The sequence below is a fragment of the Manis pentadactyla genome, chromosome 5 (assembly GCF_030020395.1).
Source record: "Manis pentadactyla isolate mManPen7 chromosome 5, mManPen7.hap1, whole genome shotgun sequence".
NCBI lineage: Eukaryota > Metazoa > Chordata > Mammalia > Pholidota > Manidae > Manis > Manis pentadactyla.
In genome coordinates this window covers 153,488,688-153,512,418 of record NC_080023.1, presented here as the reverse complement: position 1 = coordinate 153,512,418, position 23,731 = coordinate 153,488,688, and the positions used below count along the sequence as shown (strand labels likewise).

The 23,731-nt window shown below is 58.4% G+C and overlaps 1 protein-coding gene across 3 annotated transcripts in view; it reads left to right on the top strand.

The window, feature by feature from the left end:
• Positions 1–23,731, top strand: part of NOL4L (nucleolar protein 4 like) — a 120,510-nt gene that overhangs the window by 93,210 nt on the left and 3,569 nt on the right. For 2 of the 3 annotated variants that reach the window (XR_005032509.2, XM_036924710.2), the window contains exons 6-10: positions 15,389–15,702; positions 17,999–18,184; positions 18,277–18,468; positions 18,725–18,847; positions 19,259–19,460. Coding sequence is in view for 2 of the 3 variants with exons in the window: in XM_036924710.2 (XP_036780605.1) it covers positions 15,389–15,702; positions 17,999–18,184; positions 18,277–18,468; positions 18,725–18,847; positions 19,259–19,460 (1,017 nt within the window). In the remaining variant the exon portion in view is untranslated. The remainder of the gene's footprint in view (positions 1–15,388; positions 15,703–17,998; positions 18,185–18,276; positions 18,469–18,724; positions 18,848–19,258; positions 19,461–23,731) is intronic. The other variant, XM_036924712.2, reaches the window with a different exon arrangement.

Sequence of the window (23,731 nt, the reverse complement as noted above, 5' to 3'; positions counted from 1 at the left end):
AGGACAGTCCAGATGCCCAGCAGAGAAGACAAGAGCTGGGTTTCTGTGGCTCGACATTAGGCTGTAGGACAGGGTCCCTGCCTGTCACCTTGTGTGCAAGCAGGCAGTGCACTTGTCCACTGTGTGCCCCCAGCCCCTTGGGATGAGATGTGGCCTGGCTGAATTGCTGCCAGCCTCTTCCCCAGCCTCGGCCCCCACTGTCCTCCAGGGCCCACTGGGCAGCCTCCTCCAGCTTCCTTTGGAGCAGAGGCTCCTTCTTGGGGTGGGAGAAGTGGGGTCCGCAGTCAGAGCCCAGTGGTCTCCTCCAGAGTCCCGCAGGGAGCCTCAACGGGGCTGTGCTCTGGGGCTCCAATGCCCGCCTCAGTTACATGCAGCTGTGGGCCTGGGGTGGCATCTGTGGTCAGAGGGTCCCTGGCCAGGCTTTGATTTCCAGGATGGAGCTGATTGGCGGCGGGGGGATGAGCTTGAGCTGGACGTCAGAGAACTGGGGTGTAGAGCCAGCAATTAGGAGGGGTTGAAGGTCAGGGTCTGGAATGCAGGAGGGAGGTGTAGGTTTAAAAAGGGGTGTAATGTTAACTCTGAAACGGGTTAGCCGTAAAGAGTAAATAAGGGGTAGGAGCCTTGCGGTTTGGGTCAAAGTTCGTCTCCATGGCAGAACCAGCGCCTGCCTCCCAACTGCCCTTGCAGGACTCAGGCTTGAATCTTTGTCTGGGAGGAAACTCAGCCTAGAGGCAGCTGGGTGGCTGAGCCAGGGGCTGGGGAGCCCAGGGGTGGTTCTGTAAGGACTGGGGTGCAAGGCTGCTGGGAAAGAAAAGGCTTTTGTGCCTTGATGCCCCATGAGGTTAGCAGGACCCCCTCATGCTGCTGTTCTCCCAGACCAGCGCTGGCTCCCAGTGTTCCCTGGGGCAGGGATGCAGGTCAGGGGCAACCATATGCCTCTGGGGGCCTTGGGGCTGCGAGAAGTGTCCAGCAGCTGATCTCCCTTCTCATCTGAGCCTATTGAGGGCCACACCCAAAGCCACACACCAGCAGAGCTCAGCCAAGGGTGTCGGTTATACCTTCCCAGGAAGAATCCAGAATATTCTCTTAACCCAGTGTACTGGGACTAAATGGGGCCATGATCCCCCCAATCATGCTTGAAAAAGTCTTGTTATTGTTGCTCACAACCACCTTTTGGGGGTCCGATATCTGTTTGAAACACTTCCCAGGAAACTTGGTGATTCGGGGGCCCTCCAGGCTCAGGTAGTGGAAGTGAATGTTTCTGTGGGGTCATGGGGCTTCCTCAGCATCAGTTGCCCCACCCCCTGGGGGCTTGGCTGATCACGAAGATGACGCAAAGAGCCGGTGGGGTCAGCATGTCCTACAGCTGGTGCCATGGAGCTCGGCAGAGGAGCCGACCTGGGTGTGATCACGCATGTGTCCCCACCTTCTGGTGCCTAGGCCCCTCCTAGCCATGGGTGTGGGGGCTGAGGCAGGCTGGCCTGCTGACAGTACATGAGTGTTTATGAGGGCCGGCAGCCAGAGCTGGAGGCAGGGAGGATGGTGGTGTCTGTGATAACATCAATTTAATTACTTAATCAGAGGCTGTGTCTGGGGACTGGGCTGATGTGCTGGCCAGAGGCTGACTTAGACCCAGTGCAGGGGGTCTCAGGCCTTGAGAAGGCCCAGCTGGCTGGTCTGGTCTCTGCTGCCCCTTCTCATCCTCAATCTGTTGGCCACTGGTGTGTCTATCCAGAGCAGTGGGTTCCCAAAGAGCTTTGGCTGGGCACAGACCTGGCCAGGAGCCCTGTCCAGCACCCACCGTGGCTTGCAGCCAGCAGCCGTCTCTCTAAAGGTGCTAACAGTGCAGACATATGCTGAGACTCCACTCCCATCAGTAAGTCAGATGCAAGACCATCTGGGGCTGCAGGGTGTTCTCATGTCCCCTGTTATTGAAGGACTGGGGTCCAGACAGGCCAGGCAGGGGCTCTGGTTGGTCCTAAACTCCGTACCTAGCCACAGCCCTCCACAGTGGCTTAATGTGTGGTCTCTGGTCCTCGGTCCTCCCTGGAAGTGGCAAGTTGGGAAGATGATGTCTGAGGTCCCCACTGTGAGCTCTGAGGCAGGGACTGTGTTGATCTTGCTCTCGGCTCTATCCTCAGTGACTCCCTTTGTGTGCTTGGCACATTATAGAGGCCTGTTTAATATTTGTTGCCTGAGTGAATAAAGGAACAATCATTTATTGAGATCTTCCCCCAGCACACCACTCAGAGGTCCACCCCTTTTTGGGGACAAGTTGGGTTCTTTGTTCTTGAGGACATTCCCCAATCTGAGCACCTGGGGCTTTGCCCTTAGCCAGAAGGTGTGGAGATTCCCAAGGCTGTACCAGGAGCATCCCATCCCTGCTGGCAGCTAATGCAGCCCAGAAGCACTTCAGGAAGCCAGGCAGCTGCCCGGATTCACACCTGTTGGTGGATGTGTTGGGGCCCTCCTCTTCCTCCATCTCCTCCTCCTCCTCCCTTTTCAAGTGTTCACAAAGGCAGATGAAGGCTGGGCCTTGGCAGGGCAGGTGCCAGTCTGAGACCAGGAATGAGTTAAGGGCATGGCAGCCCTCGCCCCCTGGTGCTTGTCTCTGAGGTTCACTCCTTTGTTGGGAATGGGAGTGTGCTTGTCCTGCAACGGGGCTGTAGGTTCCCTCCAAGCACCTCATCGGGCCTGACGGTGCCTGCAGGCCTCCCCTCGCAGATCTCTTCTATGGGTCCTGTTCCTGCCACCCTGAAATCACAGCAGTGCATACCCGGCCAGAGGCACCATTTGCTCGTGCTTCCTCATGGGGGTTACAGCACGTTGCTCTCACCCTGGTTCACAAGGGAAACGCAGAGGATCAGGGAGAGAGTCTAGGCGATCTGACCAGAGTCAGGAGCGGGTGCCAAGCTGCCCTCCTGTTTCTTCTTTGGTGGGCGTGGGCCGTATGTAAGGTTCCCCAGAAGATGGGCGGGGAGTCTGGGAACCAGAGGCAGCCTCCTGCCTCACTCCTTTGGCTCCGGCTTCCTGGGGCCCAGAGCCATCCGGCTGCTCCACCGTGGCCTCCTGTCCATGCACAGTTCCTGCTGAGGCTTTCGACTTTCCTTTGAGTGCAAAGCTTGGTGCACATCATAGGTGCCTGGAAAAACACTGTGGTCTGGGGGCTGCCTTTTGGGGGTAGACAGAGGACACCTCAGAGAAGGCAATGTTGAGATTTCATCCAGAGACACTGGGATCTGGTGTTGACTTGGGACCAAACAGCAAATCAGTCTAGAATTATACCCCGTCAATGGGATATGTTCGATGCCATCTCTTCCCCAGATCCCATAGGCACCCAGAGCTAAGAAGACTCCAGTGCCCAGCACAGGGCCTGGCACAGAGCCGGCGTGGGGGAAGGGTCTGCTAGATGAGTGAGTGAATGAAAAAGTGGATGAGGACATGCACACAAGCAGATGGGCCAGCAGGGTGCCCGAACGTCAGATAAGTAGCCAGGTCACAGTCTGCACCGTGGCAGGCGGGCCTGGCGAGGACCCCACTCCTTGCATTTTCCCCAATGTGCTTCACCAGGCCTCTTGCTCTGCCCCTTCCTGAACGGAAAATGTGAGGCCTGGCCTCCAGAAGGGATGGATGGGGGTGGGGAGCGGACATTACTCACCTCCTGGGCAGACAGGAAGCCAGCGCCAGGGGGGAGCCGAGGGTCCTGCTTCCGTCCTCCTTTGGGGTCTTCCTGCAGGGCCACAGGGTTGTTGGGCAGGGGCTGTGTGGTGTTCTGGAGCATTTGGGACCTCTTGTGTGGGGCCCCTCAAATGAGACCGCTCCTCCAGCCTCAGATCTTTGGGACCCACTGGAGCTTGAAGCTCCCCTTAGGGGACGTGGTGGCAGGATTCCTTAGACGGTCTGGGAGCCTCCCCGCTGGGCCCACTGCGGTGCCTTGAGGCTGGACCAAGGCATTGAGGGTCTCAGCCTTCGGCTCTCTATCAGTCCTGCCTGCTAATATCACCACCCCTGTTGATGGCTTCGAGGTTGATAAGCCCGGTGCCTGCCTGGGACAGACAAGTCTGCAGTTTGGAGACAGGCACACAGTCCTTGGGATCCTTGCCGGGCTGTAGGCTCCACGAGGGCAGGAGGTGTGTGTCTGTAGACATGTATCTTATTTTTCCCTTTATTTTACAAGAATTACTTTCATTGTAGAAAATTTAGGGGAAAAAAGGGGTCAAAAATGGAAAATAAAAAATATGAATGTTTGGGGCATATTTTTCTGTCTTTTCCGTGCATGTAATGAAAGTCTTGTTTTCTTTAAAAAAGGTGGGGATCAGATAGTATTGCAGCCACCTTTTTTCTTAGTAATGCCGTTTGCCTCTCTGCATCAATGATGTGGCGTTTTATTTTTATTACAATGTCATTAATATACAATCTTGGTTTCAGATGTACATCATAGTGGCTCAACAGTCCCTGTGATCAACTTATATTGTGACTGCGAATTGTTGTCCCTTTATCCCCCTCCCCCCACTGCACCTCCCCCAGCCCCTCCCCCTTGGTAACCACCAGTCACTTCTCTGTGTCTGTGCGTGGACTGCTGTTTTGTTTTGTTTTGTTTTTATATTTTACAGTGATGTGGCATTTTTAGAGCTTGTCCAGTCATCTCAGTGACTGGAGGCCCCATTCCTGAGTCCCCTGGGCTTAGTCCCTGAGATGGTGACAGGCGGGCTGTGACCTGTGAGCTCAGATCTGTGACTGTCCCTTCTCTACAGAGGAGGAAACTTCATCTCCCGCCAGAGGAGCAGCCTGCCCAGACCACCAGCAGCCACAGGGGTCTCCCTGACTCTGGGGTCAGTGTGTGGGCCACTTGTGGGGAAGGACTTTAAAGTCCCCCTTTTTAGCTATTACACACAGTGCCACAGGGAGCGTCCTTTAGACCAAGGCCCCTGCAGGGGCCCAGGTGTCCTCTTCTGGGCTTTAAGCCCAGCTCCTCCCATTGAATAGGTGCTCAGCAAGCAGCTGTTGAGTAGTTAGTGGCAGACACAGCGCAGGGAAAGCTGCATTTGGTGTGACATTGAAGACAGGTGGAAAGGACCTGAGGCATGGGAAGTTTAGGCCGCCTGTCAGGAGGAGGCTTGGCAGGGAGGAAGATGCTGAGTGCCAGGGTTGGGGGTTTCTTTGGTCACATGTCTCCAGCAGCTGCCTATGTCCCCAAGCTCCAGCCAGGAGAGATGGGGCAGGGAGGGCGCAGGCAGGCCGGCTGTCTGGTGAGGGTCTGGCATACAAGGGCTCTGGGAGGAGCAAGAGGTGGGGTCATCGCCGTGGTCCTGGGGTCTCCACTGGATGTGGCTCCCTGCAGGCGGCTCCTAGCAGTCTGCTGTGGATCTCCCGAGTGGGTCCCTCCTTGCTGAAGGGCCTGGGGCAAATCACTCCCTTGCAATGGTGGGACAAGGATTGGATGGTGAACGGACAGGGCTTAGCACACCCGGCTTAGGGGAACACTTGGTAGGTGGTTACGGGATGGCCTCCTCTTAGGTGGCCAGGAGGGAGCAGAGGCCTTGCTGAAGGGCCAGGGGCCAGGGTCCATGGCAGCGGGCACACACAGGCTGGGGGCTGTAGGTGGGTCAGGGCCCTCCCTTGAAAGACTAAGTGGTCTTCCTTCTCCCTCCCCCTGGATCCTCGGGCCTCTTCACCAGCCCTACTTGGTCCAGTCCTGTCTTCTCATCCAATCAGGTCTCTCCTGTTCCCTCTGCCCCCTGAGCCTTGTGGGGCTCTGACCACAGTTTTCATTACCAAATCACAGTTGTGCACCTGGCCCCTGTTCCCAGCCCCCGGGAGCCTAACTTTGGCATGGGAGCTGGGCTGAGAGGGCTTGTCCTCACATCTCCCGAGTTCCCCAGGACCCTGCTGCTTGATCTGGCAAACCCCCAGTCCCCAGCTCCCACACTGCTGGGTGGCTGCGAGTTAGTTCTCCTGTCCAGGGAAAAGGCTCCTGGGGAGCAACTTAGGTCCAGTGTGCCAGCCTCTGTGCTGGGCACTGAGGACAGATACCACAGGAGCAATCTCGGCAAGTGGTGGAAGCTGCCCTTGCTGGGGCACGGGCAGGAGGATATTCTGTGGGGAAGGAGGATGGGGCTTGGGGCCAGGCCAGGCTGGCTCAGTCAGTTCCTCCCATTGCCCTGAGCTTTGGGCATTTCTAGTGTGCTTTGTGAATGGTGCCCACCTTCTCAAGGGCCACCCTGGAGTTGGAGCTCCAAGGCCTGTTGCAGGTGGCTCCCTATGGACCTGGCATTCCTGGTGGGCATCCGCCCTGGGCACCGTCACGTTAAGGGAGCACTGTGGCCCCTTTGCCGTAGATGGCTCCCTCAGATGGCTTCTGAGGGACTTTTCCTGCAGTGAGCTTTAAACGGAGCCTTCTCTCCCCCACACCTGCTGATCTTGGCCCTGTCTACCCACCTAACCTTGCTTGTCTGAGGTGAGGCTGGAAATTGGGTCCAGACCTCATTCTCTGTCTATAGGTCACATAGCCCCTGCTTCTAGAACAAGAGCTGTTTGCCTCTATTCAAGGCTCCAAACATCCACACCGGATGGCCTCCTGCCCTCCCCTCCTCCTCAGAGCAGAGAACTGGGGCCCAAGCCCTTCCGGGGATTGGCCGTGGGCCACCCGGGCAGTCCCAGGTCACAGGAAAGTGTCCATCATCAGCTGGGCTGCAGAAGGCAGACAATGCTGGGCTGTCCTGGCCCTGGGCCGCCACGGGTGGGAGAGGCTGGGAGATGGCACCAAGAGGCCCCTTTATCCTGGCACAGCCCTGGCCTTGTGCAGGCCCCAGACGCCCGTGAGGACCTTGGGAGCAGGAGAGTGTCCAGTGCCCAAGGAGGTGAAGTTCACCAGCTCAGACAGGGAGGAAGAGACAATCCTGGAAGATTAGCCTGGGCAGTCGGGAGCCCGAGCCCCGCCCCTCCCTGCCGCTCCCCACCCAGGACGGTTAGACCCAACTTCCTGCTGACCCTCTGTGAGGCAGGTCCTGCTGTGCTGGAGAGGAGACCTGGGGTGGGGTGGGTGCAGGAGCGACATCACCACTCTGAGCCTGTCCGAAGGCGACTCTCCCAGGAACCAGGAAGTGATCGGGGCCACGTTGGCGTCATCACCCTGACCTAAGGACTGGGATGCACCAAACCCAGTCTAGGTTCCGGGAGGGCTGATGGAGGGCCTGCCAGGGGCCCTAAGGCACCACACACATGCACGCAGGCTCTGGTCTGGGGCCAGGGCCCTGCCCCGCGAATCACTCACACAACGGTTGCCTGAGTGGCTCTGTTTGCTCTCAGGACACATGATTTGTTTGGGGGCGGGTGGGGGTGGGGAGGGCGGTGCCATGGGCATCTCAGCTCGAGCTTTGCACACTGAAGTAGTGTTGCTTTCTCACTGCCTCTGCTTGGCCTAGAGGTGGGACCAGGAAGAATGTCAAGCCAGGGAAGACACAGACTGAGGCAGGCTGTATTGGGAAGGGTCCCTGGGCATGTTTGCCAGTGTGTATTAGGAGAGGGGCAGCAGGCAGTAGCACAGTGGCAGGGGTGAGGGGGCTGTCCCGTGTACAGATGGCAAACCAAACCAAGGCCCAGAGATGACGGAGCACTAAGGATGGGTGCTTTGGGGAGTCAGGCAGCACCGGGCCCATCTTGGCTCTTCCGTGCTTGCTGTGTGATGGCCAGTGACTTCCCCCTGGGTGCCTGATTGCTCAGTTGGGCGCAGTGTGTATGCCTGGCTCCTCCCACTCGGTGTCCACCCCCTAACTCCAGGCTGTGCTGTCCCCAGTGCCCTGGGCTAGCCCTGTTCAGACCACTGCCCGGAGACCCGAACTCTCATCTGTGGCTCAGGCACCTCTCTAGGGGTCGTAACCCCAAGGACCCTACTGGGAAAATCATGAAAATGTAGGTGTGTGCTCGCTAATACAGCAGCCACAGGCAGCCGCTGAAAGGGCTCGTGCAAACCGAGGTGTACTGTGTGTAGAATTCAGTTTCAGAGACTTAGTATGAAAAAGATGTAAAGTATTTTAATTTTAACACAATGTAAAATACCTCAATTTTAACAGTATTGATTACTTGTTGGTAATATTTTGGATCTATCAGGTAAAATAAAGTAGATCATTAAAATTCATTCCACCTGTTTCTTTTCACTTTTTTTTAATGTGGCTACTAGAAAATTGGAAAATTGGAAATTGCCCAGGTGGCTTGCATTCCGTTCCTACTGAACAGCCCTGCTCTAGCCTCTGAGGGCCCCGGGTGCTGTACCCGCTTAAGGGATATCACAAAAGGTCAGCAAGAAGGTGGGTGTTGTGAAATAGAGGTGCCCGTCTCCCTGGGCAGGTAAGAGGAGAGCCCGCATGGGGAATGGCCGGCGTGCGAACCACAGGATGTAGGGGGTGCTCAGGAGGACAGCTAGGCGGGCAACCAGGGCCTAAAGGCCAGACTGTGGGGCAGGCAGCCACTGCGGCGCCATCACCTAGGATGGGGGGATCCCAGGGGACTGCCTCACCCAACTTCTTGGCGACCCCTGTTTGACCCCAGGGCCCTCCCCCTTCCTTCTGGGAGGAAGAGCAGGGTAGCCTGCCAGCAGCCTGGTGCTCCTGGGAACTATGCATCGTGTAAACACCGCCCAAGCCACTGGCCTTCGTCAAAGGAGGCAGGGGCCAACCCTGGTGAGGTGCATGCCCTAGATTCAGAGCAGGCTCAGTACCCCTCGCCTGCAGCCCAAGGCCACAGTGGCTGGGGAGGTGGAAGGGGGACCCTGCAGACACCAGTGGAGTGGGGGCACGCCCTGGTGCCCACACCTCCCAGGCCCTCAGTGGGGCCACTGGCTCCAGTGCTCCACCCTCCCCTCCTCCTCCCTGCGACTCATCTCTTTTGTGTGTGAATTATTGATGCCCCCTCCTCTCCCCTGCCTGGCTGCTGCTGCAGGCGGAAGCCCACGAAGGAGGGAGCGCTGCCTCCAGCAGCCCCACCTCTGGCAGGAGAAGGCAGCCTGCCCTGGGCATGCTGGCCATGTGTGCCCGGCTGCGGCCCCAGGGATGGCAGTTCTTCCCGCCTTGGGAGCTAGCATGGGTCACCCACTGGGAGAGGGTGCTGCTGGCTGTGGCCCCAGAGCCCGGTGTGGCAATTGGCGGCTCGCACAGAGTCAGGCTTGTGTGGGCTGCGGGGCGCTGGCGCCCACATAAGGGCATTGTTTGCTGAGGTAAAAGGGGTTTTTGTCTCCTTCTGGAGACGGGACAGAGGGAGGAACAATTTCCCCCATTCATCACTAATTCCCGCCTTTGAATAGCAGCACATTGCCCCACATTAAATAGATGGGCCCACAGGCCTTTCCTGCCCGTGGGCATTCGGAGCACAGGTGGTGGGCTCTGCATCCTGCCCAGGTTCTGCCCAGGTCAGGGGTCAGCCTTCGCCAGCACCAGGCAGCCTGGTCTTCCGGAAGTGTTCAGAGGGGTGTGCTCCCCGGCTGCCTCCCTGTGGCCCCTCAGCGTGCCTTGCCCGCTGTCACTCATACAGCCCACAGGTTGGAGGCAGTCTTGTCCTGCTGGCAGTGTTCTGGGCTCCAGCAGGCTGGCCTCGGGCTGGGTAGCCATCCTGGAGGGGCCCCCTGGCACAGCAGCCGATGAGAACGAGGTAGAGGCTACGGGGTCACATCCAGCTTTGGGTCTGCTGTAGGCTCACCCAGAACTTGTACCTACCCAGAGAGCCTCGTGGCTGCAGGCCTACACCCCGGAAGGCCCACTGCTCCACCAATGTGCCAGGCCCTTGGTGCCCAAGGGGCCAGCTGGGTGCTTTCACAGGGTCATAAAGCGTCAGCACCCAAGAGGGCATCAGCGGCAACTCCCTGGCTGCAGATAAGGAGCCAAGAAGGCGGGCTGTGCCCAAGGTCGGAGAGACAGAGAGGCCCTACTAGGGCTCACTCGGGCATGGGTTTGGGTGCATGTCCATGTCTCCCTTAAATCACATTTTTGGGGGAAGGTTTGGAGGAGAAAAGAATTAGGAACGGTTCGGGACCCAGCTTGCCTCAGCCTGGGATGCTGAGGTTTCTCCCTGTTCCTTCTTCCTTCATGACAGGCTGGCCGCTCCCTAGGCTGGGTGCTGTGCTGGGCACTGGGGGAGCCGGCCTGCCCTGCGCCTGCCAGCCCCTTCAGGGCTGAGCCAGAGGGATGGGCCTGGGTGCTGTCTGTGGCGGGCCACAGTGAGGAGAGAGCCTGGCTTGGGCTGTGTCCCTGGGTCGCTCCCAGGGGGAGGACTGGGGATTGCTCAGAGACCAAAGCAGACACACGTGATGCAAGCCTGCCTCCAACTAGCTTCAGCAGGAAGCAAATCAATGGCGCTCATAATCAAAAAGTTTAGGGCCTTGTTTGGCTTTAGGCACAGGTGGATTTCGGGGGATCTGTCTGTGCCGGCCTGGCAGCCCTGCCTTCCAAGTGTGGGTCTCCCTGCTGAGAGGACTCAGCAGCCCCTTGGGAGAGAGCACTTCTTCCCAATCATTTCAGCAAAAGCCCCAGGACTGCCGTGCGTGGGTCCAGCTTGGTCAGGTGCTTCTCCCCGATTGCTGTGATGGGCTGTGCGGGCTGCCTGGGGCATGTGCTCGCTCTAGAAGACCGAGTGCTCTCGCCAGAGGGAGCGGTGTGGTGTCTGGAGAGGTGGGAACAACCTGGGCCCAGCCCGCCCAAGAGCTAGGGCAGCATACCGGGTGAAGTGGGGGCGGAGCAAAGGGGTCAGTACATCAGACTGGCACAGGGTGCTAGACAGGGACAGGTCTTACTGAGAAGGTGACCTTTATTTAAGCTGAGCACTGGAGGGGAGGGAATGCACCAGAGAGCTGGGGACAGTGTTGTGAGGAGAGGGAACAGCAAATGCAAAGGGGCAGAGCACAGCGAGTCGGGTGACAGCCAGGGGCTGCTGGAGGCCTGGTGTGCCCTCGGGAGGGAAGCCTGACTTCCCCTTGGGAGTTCGAACTGAGTCCATGGGGCTGTGGTGAGGGCATGTGCCAGTGGACAGGTGCAGCTGCCCGAGCAGCACCTCTGCCCCTGTGGGCCAAGGGGACTTCGGTGCTCACCCCAAGGCCTTCTAAGTGTTGTCTTTTGCGGCTTCCTCCATGGGCTACTTCTTCCCAAAAGCCTTCCATCCCATTCTCCCTCCCACACAGTGCTGACCCTAGTCACACCCTCATAGGATGAGTCCTGCAGAGAAGGGGCTCTGCAGTCAGAGAGGGCTTCCCAGAAGAGGGGGAGCATGAATCAATGAATCAAGGGCCAGAGAGCTCGCAGCACTCCTTTTGGAACCCGGTCTCCTCTAGGACCCTCAGGTTTGAGTCCTTGCTCACTAGGACAGTGACCACCCCAGTGCCCCATGTGGGCCTGACACACAGTGTTCAAGGAAGAAAGGGATGAGGGCAGGACGGCGTCTTCCAGGCGCTGCCATCTCCCTCCTGCCCCCCTCAGGTCTGGCTCCAGGCTGGGTTCTGAGGGGCCCCCAGAAGCCCACATTCCAGTCCAGGAATGAAATGTGTGGGAAGTAGGTGCATTACGAGTGAGGAAGTGTGGGGTGCAGGGAACCAGCTATTTTTTAGTGCCTACTCTATACCAGGTATTGTGTGCTCCTTAAAAGCCCTGTTTTACTGGCATGACACCCATTTTGAAAGGAAACTCAAGGAGGTGAAGTGGCATCTTCCAGTCATGTCCATGCACTGCACAGCCCCTCGGCAGTCTGGCCTCCCTAGTTGGCAAAAAGCAGACCTGAGCCGTAGGCAGCCCCGTGAGCCGGGGCTCTGGGGTGGGCTGTGCGGGCAGATGGTTGGTTAGCCGCAGGCTGAGCAGCAAGCCTGGGGGCTCAGGCTCTTGGGACTCTTCTGTGCCCCTGATGTGGGCGTTGTGTGTGTGGCTGAGCTGCCCTGGTGCGGTGTGGAGGCAGGAGAGGCTCTGCCCCGGGGTGAACGGGGTGGGAGCAAGCAGAGCTTGTGAACCGGGGCCACTGGCTTGCTCAAGGCTTTGGTTCTGTTTGGGGGGATTTTTTGTGGTAAATACTATGACATAAACATTGCCATTTTAGCCATTTTTAAGAGTACAGCTCAGCAGCATTAAGTACATGGACAATGTTGTACAGCCAGCACCATTATATCCCAAAGAGTTTTCATCATCCTAAACAGAAACTCTGTCCGTGAAGCAGTGACCCCCACCCCCACCCTCCCCCGCAAGCCCCTGGTAACCCCTAACATACTTTGTCTCTGTGAATGTACCTATTCTAGATGCTGTGTGTAAGTGGACTCATTCACTGTGTCCTGTCATGATTTCTGGCTTACCACACTTCGCACAATCCCTGTCGTAGTATGTGTCAGCACTTCATTCCTTTTTATGGCTGACTAATATTCCATTGCATGGAAAGACCATGTTTTGTTTTTTAATTTATCTGTCAAGGTTTTTCAAAATGTAAAAGATGTAAGTCACCATTATTTTAAAATCTGAATATTTACATAATGGTGCAGATTTCCAGTTTCTTCTAGAATTTTGGCCACACAAGGCCAGGCTCCTGGTGTCTCATGGTCCCATTTGCCCAGCCACTTCCCTTCCTAGACTGAGTGGCCTCTGAGTAGTGGAGGTGGGGAGGTGCTACCATTGGAGCCAGTCCGTGTGGCTCCCTGGCTAGGCAGCCCAGGTGCACGGTCCTGGGGGGTGCTGGCAGCTCACAAGTCTGGGCTGCTGCGCAGGGCTTCTGAGCTGGGAGGGGCTGCAAGCGCCCGAGTCTCCTGCATGCTTAAGTCTGGGGAGGCACAAGGCAGGGGGACTGTCTTCCCAGGATAAAACCTGGTCAGGAAATTGGCGGTTGGGGTGCTATCTCCAGGCCCCTGCAAGGTGTGGCACTGCAGGAGGCCGTGGGCCTGATGGCCGTGCTGGCACAGTGACACTTGGCTCACCATGTGGCAGGCATGGTGCCCATTGACCCTCCTAGCAACCCTTCCTTCCAGAGAGTGAAGACAAGGCCCTCCAAGGTCAAGCAAGTTGCCTGTTGGGGAGGATGCCAGCATGTGAAATCATACCTGCAAGGTGGGCGAAGAACTGGCATCTGCCAGAGTTCTTAGGAGCCCAGATGATCAGCCAGTATGGGTGATCATCTTCCTTGCCTTCCAGCTCCTCAGCTCAAGCAAAGGCTCCCAAACCTTGGGTGCTGGGGCTTCTTTGGCAACAGGCCCTGCTCTGAGAGGTGGGCAGCTCTCAGGACTGATCCTGTGCCAGGTAAAGGAAGCATGAAGCATCCCCAGGAGGGCTGGGCACCAAGCAGGGGTCGGGGCTGTACCTTCCTCCTCAGGACAGCAGAGGAAGGCGGCCCGCCCTGAGGAGGCAGCACTGAGCCAGGCCTTGAAGGTTGGTTGAAATTTACTGCTCTGGAAGCAACCTGGCAGGCAGACAGTAGAGCCCCGCTGGGGCCAGTGTAAAGGGACCTGGGTTTGGGGGAGGGTGCAGAGGTCATGGGACTGAGAACACACTGGGCAGGTCCTGGACTCTTACTCAGCAGTGGGCTGTGGGAACGGAAAGCTTATGGAACAGAGCGATGATTAGGCCGGGGCTGGAACAGGGTGGGGTGGAGACAGGGGTGGGCCCCAGGGGGAGCTGGAGAGGGCAGGCCAGAGAGGAGGCAGGAGGGGTAATGGAGGAATGGGTGTGGTTGGGCAGGTTGGCAGGCATTTAGCCAAGCTCACTTTCCTTGTGCTCCAGTAAAGCACAGCTGTCCTCCAGGAGGGCTGCCCCCTCTGCTGTAGTCACTACTTTGTTTCCAGGCATGGAATGGGGCAGCATGCAGTAGGTGCTCAGTAAATATTGCCAGGTAATTTATTCATTTCACAAACGTCTAGGTTGGTTGCTAGAGGTGCTGTCCAGAGCAAACCAACCCATCCGTGATAGAGGAGAAGGGGATGGCAGTGAGGTTCCAGAGGAAGCAGGGCCGTTGGCCTGGGGATTCTGGGGTGTAGCTGAGCAAGGGGGTTGCTGTGAGGCGGCTTTGAACAGAGCCTGGATCTGTCCTGAAGGAGAGCGGAGGGAGCAGTGGCTGCCCGGAGGAGGAGGAGGAGGAGGAGGGGCAGCCTGGCCCAGGGGACCTGCGCAGCCGAGGGGAGGGGTACCGCTGCACCGAGGCCTTTCCCATCCCCCTCTGCCCAGGGCCCCGGCTGCTTGATGGGCAGCCCGGCCCCGCCCCCGGGCAGCCGGGAAGCCAGCAATTGGTTGGGGCACTAGAGCCGCTCGGTCGCCATGGGGACGCTCCAGAGGTGCGCGTGCCCAATGCCCAGCACCAGGGACTAAATCTTCATAATCTTCCAGCTCGAAGGGTGGGGGTGGGTCCTGTGCGACCCTGGCCTGAGGAAAGGAGCGGCCCGGGTCGTGGTCTGGGCTCATTGTGGCCGCACCTCCCCCACCCACTCTGGGTGCAGGTGCAGAGCCGCCAGCACCTGGGCGCCGCAGCCAACCACGCGGTACTCACCTGACAGTGACCCTGGGAGCTTGAGAGTAGCTTCGGCCTCTGCCGTCTCAGCTGGTCAAGCAGGAGGCAGGCGCTTGGTTGGGTCACAGGGCCTGGAATTTATCTGAAAATATCTACTAGCCCATTAAAGTTTGCCCTTCCGGATCCCCCAGGCAGTGCTGCGCTCTCCGCAGCAGGGGGCGCCCTGGGCAGAGATTTGTTGGGCTGTCACCTCGGGAAAGCAGGGATGGCCTATTAAGGTGCAGGGTATGTGGACCCCAGATTATGCAGCCCTCGCGCAGGTGCCCAAGTCCATAGGGCCATGCACAGAGGCCCCATCTGTGGGGCGCTGTGTCTGTGCATAGACTGCCAGGATTGGGCTGAGCCTGCTTGCTGGAAGAAGTGGTACCTGTGGATGTCAAATGGAGGCAGGCATCTGGCCCTCCTCGGGCAGAGGAAGGAGAAATTTGGATGCCTGTTGGGGGATGCAAGAGTGGGTGTGCAGGGGCAAGGCAGTGGTGAGCTGGAGGAAGAGGGGTTACTGGCCTGGCCCCAAGCAGACTCTGGGGTATCTAGGGACCTCTGGCATGTAGCAAGCTGGTCAGACTTGAGGCTGCGACCACTCACTCCCAGGCCCTTGAAGCTGAGCCTGCCTTGAGCCTGGATGTGGCATTTGTCAGTGTGGAGTGCAGGAGACCACCACGCCCTGCACACTCCGGGGCCGCCCCCACTTCAGGGTGGAACACGACTGGCCTCTTGGAGCCTCTCTAAGGAGGACAGCGGTGCTCACCCCTGCCCAGAGGTGCTCATGAAAACAACGCGGGCAAGCACGCCCTGTGGCGGCTGTGGCCATGAATCCCCCTGCGGCCTTAGGGGACACTAGCTGCTGGGTGGGGCCTCACACCCAAGCCTCTTGTTCCAGACGATTCCTCCTCCGAGAGTGGCAGTGGCAACGGCTCCTCCACCCTGAACCCGTCCACATCAAGCAGCACGCAGGGTGACCCCTCCTTCCCCGAGATGAACGGCAACGGTGCTGTGGCCCCCATGGACTTCACCGCCACCGCCGAGGATCAGCCCATCAACCTGTGCGACAAGCTCCCGCAGGGCACAGCACTGGGCACACCTTCCTACCCCTCGGACGGCTGCAGCTCGGATGGACTGAGGAGCCGCGTCAAGTATGGGGTGAAAACCACCCCTGAGGTGTGTGGGGCTGAGGGCTGCCGGCCCACCTCAGCGGTGAGCCTGTTTCTTCCTGTGTGTGTCAGGGTTTTGTGAGGGTGAAATGAAACAGTATGTGACCGAGTTGGGCCACCAAGTCGGGGTGGTGACCATGACGACTCTACCATCATTTTCCTGGGGAGGCTCTGGAACAGGAGACCACTCAGTGTGTGACCTCCAGCAAGGCCCTCATGCCTCTGCACTGTGTCCCCATCTGTGAAGTAGGGTGGATGGCCCCTGCCTTGGTGGGGTAATGTGAGGCCTGTTCCCCTCAGCCCCAGAACAGAATAGCAGGAGCAAATGGCTGCATTTGGCATAGAGATCCAAGACCTCATATTTGATGGCTACTCTGCATGCCTGTCCCCACTTTACAGATGGTGCAGAAAAAGGGTGAGGCCTTTGAGGCCTCAGGAATGTGGATGTGTGAAACTCAGTTGACCAGGCTGGTGGGGGAGTGGGGGTTGGGGAAGGGTGGGCAGGGGACCCCACCATTTGGCACTCTCCTGGCTTTCTGGGACCTCACACTTCTGCAAGCTCCTCTTGGGCCCCTGAGGTTTCCCACAGAGGTGCAATGCAGCGCTGGGCACATGAGCATTTTCTCCTGCATTTTCCCACAAAGGTGCAATGCAGCACTTGGAGCATTTTCTCCTGCCAGGGCCAGGGGCCCAGAAGAGTCTTCTTGGAGCCCTATACCCATGGGCTCCAGTCATGTGCCCTTGCACAGGGTCCCTCCCCTCCCTGGGACAGTTTCTCTTCTACAGAAGGTGTGGGGTAGGTGCCAGTGTTTGCCTCTGATGGTGCGTCTCATGGGATAGCTCTGTGCAAATGGATGGGTGTTTAGTTGTCACTGCATGTCTGTGCTCAGGCTATGGAGAGCACAGCCTTCCTTCTTTGACTGGGCCCAAGGGGCAGGCATAGCTGCTGTCTGCAGTGAGCTGAGCTGGAGAGGGTGAGTTTGCCACCATGGCCTCAGGCCACATGTGTGGGCCAAGCAAGTGAGATGGGAGCATGAATACCACCAACAGCTCATATCTTATAGTTTCTCTGTCTCCTCTGACCCTGGCAGAGGATTTGGCTAAGGAGCAGCTTGGGAATATGACTTACTCAGGATCCAAGAGAGCCTTTAACTTTGTCTAAGTCTGAAACAACCCAGTAGGAGGCCAGGGGACCTTGGTGTCCCTGCCCCTTTTAAAGTCCATGTGTAGATCAAGAGATGGGTCCAGGGAGGGCCAACCCCTGGGGTGTAGTCACAGGAGGCCTGGTGGTGGCAGCAATTGCAGGATGAGGTGCCAGTGTCCACCTTCATCCGTTTGTTCATCAGCAAGAGCTGTGAACACCCCTGCCGCCCTGCTACCATGTGACCATGTCATAGGGTGTGGTTATTTGTTTTCTGGGTCCAACCACCTGCTGGATGTCCACCTCTTTGAGAGCAGTACCTGCATCCCCAGGGCACTGTTAGGGTTCCAGTGAGTGAAGTTAGGACTCAACAAAGGCATAAACTTCCTAAAAGGCAAATGACCGTGGTCATCAGAGACCCTTCCCAGAGCAGGGGCTGGGGGTGAGGGAGAACTGAGCCATGCAGAGTGAAAACGGGTGGAGGAGGAAGTGTGGACATGCATCCCAAGGAGAGTTGGGGGAAGGGGCTTTACCAGCAGGAGCTGGAGGGTGGGAGGAGAGGGCTGGGTCCTTTCTTTGCTGTAGGATGGGGTGACTGCCTAGTGGGCTGGGCCTGCTCCCCTGCCCCTTTCTGCACTCACACTCCGCACTGGGGCTCATGGTGACTTCTAGAGGAACAGGAGAAGCCCAGCTGTCTAGCTTGGGGAATGCACTTGGCCTAGTGCACCTGTTGCCTCGGCTGGTTCCCTCTTTCTCCCAGCCCATCTGCTCCTCTTCCCCGACACCACTCCCTCTGCACCCCTGACAGCTGGCTTGTCAGCTCAGGCTTGTGGTCCCCTGGGAATCAGGGAGGAAAACGCCAAAGCCAGGACAGATCTCAGCACAACCAGAAGAGGCTGGTTGGTGGTGGGAACCTTCTCACTGTCTGCCTTTCCCCCACATGATGTGGCCGCTCCTGGTGTGGGCAGTGCTAGAATAAACCCTAACGCCCTGCACTCAGCAGCTCCAGGACGCCCCCCTACGGCTGTTAAGGGAAGGCGTGGCAGCATGGCAGTCCCCAGCTCACCGGGGAAGGGAGCAGGGAGGGAAGGTGATTGCCTAGGGCCCCGCTGCAGTTGCTCCTGTGGCAGCCAGGTGTGCTCACCGTCAGAGGCCCCCAACCCCCCATGGCTTGACCCTCGCCCCTGTCCTCTCTCAGTCCCCACCCTACAGCTCGGGGAGCTATGATTCCATCAAGACGGAGGCCAGTGGCTGCCCCGAGGACCTGACGGTGGGCCGGGCCCCCGCAGCAGACGATGACGACGAGGACCACGATGACCACGAGGACAATGACAGGATGAACGATTCCGAGGGCGTGGACCCTGAGCGCCTCAAGGCCTTCAACGTGAGTGCAGCGCAGCGGAGCCAGGGGGCTTGGGGGGGTGGCAGGCTGGCCAGGGTAGGGCCGGCCCTTCCCATGGCCTGTGTCTCCCACAGATGTTTGTGCGTCTGTTTGTGGATGAGAACCTGGACCGCATGGTGCCCATCTCCAAGCAGCCCAAGGAGAAGATCCAGGCCATCATCGAGTCCTGCAGCAGGCAGTTCCCCGAGTTCCAGGAACGCGCCCGTAAGCGCATCCGCACGTACCTCAAGTCCTGCCGTCGCATGAAGAAGAACGGCATGGAGATGGTGAGCCCCCAACACGGCCACCGGCCTCCAGGCACTCCCCTGGGGTCCCTGGGTGTCCCCTGGCCAGACACGTCACCCACACTCCGGGTACTCCTGGTTTCAAGCACTGTGGTCCGTTCCACAGAGCAGGAAACTGAGGGAAAGGTTGCACTGCTCTGCAGATACCGGCCTCAGAGCCCAAACCCCCCTCCCTGTGCCACCTACCTTGAACGAGGGTCTTTGTGCAAACAGTGGTCCCATCCCCATCTGCCTGCAGACCAGACCCACGCCTCCCCACCTGACCTCAGCCATGGCAGAAAACATCCTGGCAGCTGCCTGTGAGAGCGAGACGAGAAAAGCAGCCAAAAGGATGCGCCTGGAGATCTACCAGTCCTCCCAGGTACCTGCTCGCTGCCGGGGGTGGCTCTGCAGTCACTCTGTGGACCCTGTGGCCAGGGTGAGAGTGTAGGGAGGGCGGTCCTCAGACAGGGGCTTGGAGCCCTGATGCCATGGGAAATTCAGAGGAGCCCAGTCCCAAAGGCCCTGCAAACCTCGGGATTCCAGACTTCCCCTGGAGCCTAGAGTCCCCGAGAGTGTTTTCAGTTGGGCCAGGAACAGATAAAATCTGCCCCCCAGAGGCGGGCCGAGGGGTGAGGCCCTGGGCAAGGCAGAGGGAACAGAGCCCCGTGGGTCCCAGCCGCAGCACCGAGGCCTGGGATCCCTGAGGCCTCAGTCTCCAACCACCCTGGCCAGGACAGTGGGCGGGGCTTGCTGCTCTGTGGCTCCCTAGCACCTCTCTCCCCCGACGCAGGACGAGCCCATAGCCCTGGACAAACAGCACTCCAGGGATTCTGCAGCCATCACCCACTCCACCTACTCACTGCCAGCCTCCTCCTACTCCCAGGACCCCGTCTATGTCAACGGGGGCCTCAACTACAGCTACCGCAGTTACGGAGCCTTGGGCAGCAACCTGCAGCCCTCTGCCTCCCTCCAAACAGGAAATCACAGTAATGGTGAGTGGGGGAGACCCAGGTTCTCTGGCCAGCACCCAGCTCAGTCTGCACGCAGCCTCGGGCAGGGGGCAGGGGCAGGTGGGGAAGCAGAGGCCCTCCTGGCACAGGGTCCTTCCCCATTTCGGTGTCTTAGCTAGTCCTTTGATTGGAAGGTGCGGAAAGTTCAGCTGGTTAAACAAAAAGCCTGCCAGTCCTTTCTCACCTCCAAGGAGACTGGCTCCAGTGCTTTGTTGCCTTGCTGGGCCTCTTCCTGGTTCCCCTCCTGCGAAGGGGCCTGTGGAACCCTGTGAGCACTGGGTTCCAGCCAAGGCCCTGCTCTGCACCTGAGTTGAATCCTTTCCACACCTGTTTTACCCCAGGTGGCCAAGGTTCAGTGGGGTGGTCACTGGCTCAGGTGGTCATTCGGGAGTCGGTAGCAGAGCCAGGATTTGGCCCAGGCCTGGTGTCATTCACCTTGGGCCCAGCTGGCCTGCCTAGTGGCTCTGGGCAGGTCCCCTCCCTCTCCAGGCCTCAGCTCATGACCTTCCTTGTGAGATAAGGTTCCCGCGCTCTGGTGTGGGGTCTCAGCCCTTGCCCCTGCGCCGTGGAGCCCCATCTAGGTCATCTGGGGCAATGGTCAAGCCGTGGTGCTTCTTGCAACTCTCCCCAGGTGACTGTGATGCAGATGGGACACAGACCGGTACTGGAGGGAGAAACAGTCCCTGAAAATACACAAACCTCCCCATGGCATCAGGGGCTGCCCTGAGTGGGCACTGGAGTGGAGCCCTCAGGCCCATTCACACTGAGGCTGGGGTGGGCCTCGGGGGCAGCAGGCGAAGAGGGGGCCTCACAGGTGGACAGCAGCCTGGGGGCCTCAAGAGCTGACAGGGATGGTGGGCTGATCTCAGGCCCTTGCATTTATTGTGTGCTGTGGGGACCAGTGATAGGTTTTAAGCAAAGGAGGGCAGTTAGCTGCACTCTGGCCCTGTGGTGAGCTCTGCGTAGAGAGGGCAGGAGGCAGGAGCCGTGTGCCTTGGGGGTCCTTGAGAGGCAAGCGGGCACAGGGAGGAGAGCTCGGGCAACACCATGTTGCTGCTGGAGGGGCAGGTCAGAGGATGTCATTCACAGGCCAGAGACGCTGATTCTGGGTCTTGGTTGAGCATGCCTTGGCTTAAGGCCCTGGCCTTGGCTGCAGGAGACCCCTCATTGTTCCTGGGCAGTGAGGGAGGGACTGGTCCCTACCCATCGCAGAAAGCCCTCCACACTCACCTTGCCCTCTACCCACCCACCCACCAGAAAGTATGTGCGTGTCCCTGTAAGGTTCCTGCCTGGGCTTAATTTCTCATCCCTTCCTAATGCCTCTTAACCTCAAGTAAGAGGCTGCCTGGCCTTAATCCCTGAAGCTGAGGCCAGAGGGTCTGGCTCCGGTGAGAGGCAGAATGGCTGTCCCAGGCAGGCTGCTTTCTTCCCAGGAAGAAGAGCCCCGACAGCCCTGCTGAGTGGGGAGCCTGTTGGACTGTGTGAGGACAGGTCGTGGGGCAGGGGGGTCAGGACCCAGAATGCGTGGGGAATGCATGCCCAGTGCTTCCCAGGCAGCTGGACGTGGGGATGGGTCTCCTCCAGCCTCCCTAGAGGGCACTCCCCACCCTGGGCACACTTGCCAGAGGCGGGATCATCTCTGTTGGGCAGAGCCGGCAGCCAGGTGGGCCTCTGAGGAAGACAGTTGGCTCTGCCCCTTTGCTCCCCAGGGCCTGAGTCTCCTGTCTGTGAGCGTCCTGGCTCCGCAGAGGGGGACAGTAAGGTTGGTTGCTGAGACAGAGATCTGCCCACTGACCTCCTCACTGCAGGCAGCATGTGTCCTGTGCGCACTGGGTTTGAGTTCAACTTTCGGAGGAAAACTATGAGCAGCCAGCCGTGTGGCTGCAGGGGTCCCAGGCCCTCCCCTGCAGCAGCCCTTTAAATGATCATTCAGTCAGTTTGGTACCTTGGTTGGGCAGCCGCAGTAGCAGTTCAGAGCTCCTCCCATTGCTCATCAGGGTGTCCTCTGGATGCAGATAGCTTAGGTAGAGAGAGTAGGGCTCTGCCTGTCTTGTCTGGGGTGCTGGGCAGCTCACGCCCGCTCTGGCACCTCCAGCAACCACTGGCCACCTGAGTGTCTGCCTGTAACCAGAACCCGCGGGAAGGTGGCTCCAGCTCAGATTGGCTGTAGGAGACAGGGACATTCTCTTTTCTGGGCTTATAGCTACAGCCCAGGAGGGACAGCTCTGAGCACAGAGGTGAAGGACAAGACTTGAGCATGGAGGGAGGAAAGAGAGGAACCCCAGGGCCAGCTCACACCAACTGTGGGAGGCAGCTCCAGCCTTCCTCTGCTGTCCCCAAGCATTGTCTGGAGGGGACTGGTTGCTGCCTTGGAGAGAACCCCATCCAGGAGCCAGCCGTGGTACCCCTGATCCAAGCCTGTCCCAGTAGCCCTTCGGCCACCAGTGTGGAGTCAACAGCCTGTTCGGCTGCTGTTTCCAGCAAGTCCCAGCCCCACTGCTTCCTCCGGTGTTTCTTTTAACAGACTCAGCTGTTCCCCTGACATTCCTTAGCAAGCCAGTTCCAGGGACCTCCTCCCTGACGTCCACATTCTCTGGTTAGAGAGGAAATAACCCCACGTGACAGAGTCCCATCTTAGACTCCAGCTTCCTTCCCCATTTGGGGGCTGCATCAACTTCCTCTTAGCAGCAGTTGAGTTTCCATAATTTCTCCCAAAACTTCCTGTCTAAATGTCTCCAATAACAAGAGCTTGTCCATCTGCATAGCAGCATAAAAACTACAGTAATGAGTGAAACTGGCTGTCCGAACCTGTGGGGTAGTGGGGAGATGGCTTGTAACAGCACAGCCTCACCCCCCCCATGGAAGATCAAACTCATGCCCAGAGGGCAGGGAATGGGGACTGACCTAGATGGGTCAGAAAGGGCCTCCCTGGGGAAGCGCCAGGTCCCACACACCCAAATCCTCTCTTTTGACTGTTTTTTTACATTTGCTGAACGCCTTGCAAGAATGCTTTTCCAATTCCAGGAGCTTCCTTGTCTCCTGGGAAACCGTTGGGAAAGTGTGAAACCTGTCTGGAGGCCCATTCCCAGTGGGCTCCGAGGGCTGAAAAGCCCTCAAGCTGGCAGCCCCTGGCCATGCTGAGGGTTTCACAGGCATGGCTCAGCCCCACCATCGCCCCCTCCTGTTGCAGATGAGGGCCGGAGCTCAGGGAGGTTAAAGAATTGCCTGTGGAGTGGCAGGGTTGGTCTTGAGTCCAGGCTCACTGGACTGCAAAGCCGAAAGAGCTTCTTGAGAAAGGAGGAGAGGAGACAGGGCTTGGTGGTCCCCCTCACACATCCCCCTAGCAGGTTTCAGAAGACTTCAGACTCCCTCTCTGTTGCCACCACCCAGGGGCCAATGGGGGTGGGGGGTGGTTTCTTCAGATAGCACCTTTGGGTCCTCTCCTGACCATTCTGACCACTCTCCTGTCTCAGCAACGTTAACCTTCCCCTTGGGCACAGAAGACCTCCTCAAAGTAAAGGGCATTCAGGGAGCAGCAGCTCATCAGGAATAGTTAGCACCCCCAGCACCTTCTTTCCTGCACACCCAGCCCGGCCTACAGGTGCGGTCCCCATCTACCTTGGCCCCTGCCTCTTTCCCACAGCCAAGCAGGGCTGCTGAACAGAAATCTCCTCCTCGTCTTGAGCACAGACGTGGGTGTTTCTTTTCCTGGTCAGCTGTGGCTCCTCTCTGGGCTCCAGGGCTTTCCACACTGTCATCCCTCTCTCGCCTGTTGGACCCTGCCCGCCCACAGCATCTTGACCAACATCTGCACTAACATGTGCCCCGTTGGGGAGGCACAGCCACAATCACCTGTATGGCCCACACAGACACGCCGACCCCACACTTCCTCTCAGGTGTCGCTTCCCGTGTGAAGCTCTGCTCACCACACTGAGGAGAGTCCGGGACATTCCTTTGCTTGGAGGCCGCCTTCTCACCTGGGTACCAGAGCTGGCTGTGTGCCTGTGAGGGGAGCACCATCTACTGGGTGGTTCTCAGAAAGAACAGATATCTGAGGGGCCAGGGAGCTAGGATCAGAGCCCCACTCTGCCTGACACCAAAGCCTGCGTCCTTATCGCAGGCCTCTCTACCCTGAGTGTAGAGCCACAGGCACAAGTTTCATCATATACTCTTGGTAAACCTCTCAACCTCCAGGCCTCAGCTGCTTCTGCCTGCCACCCAGTGATGATAAGGTCCCCTTCCTTGCAGGATCA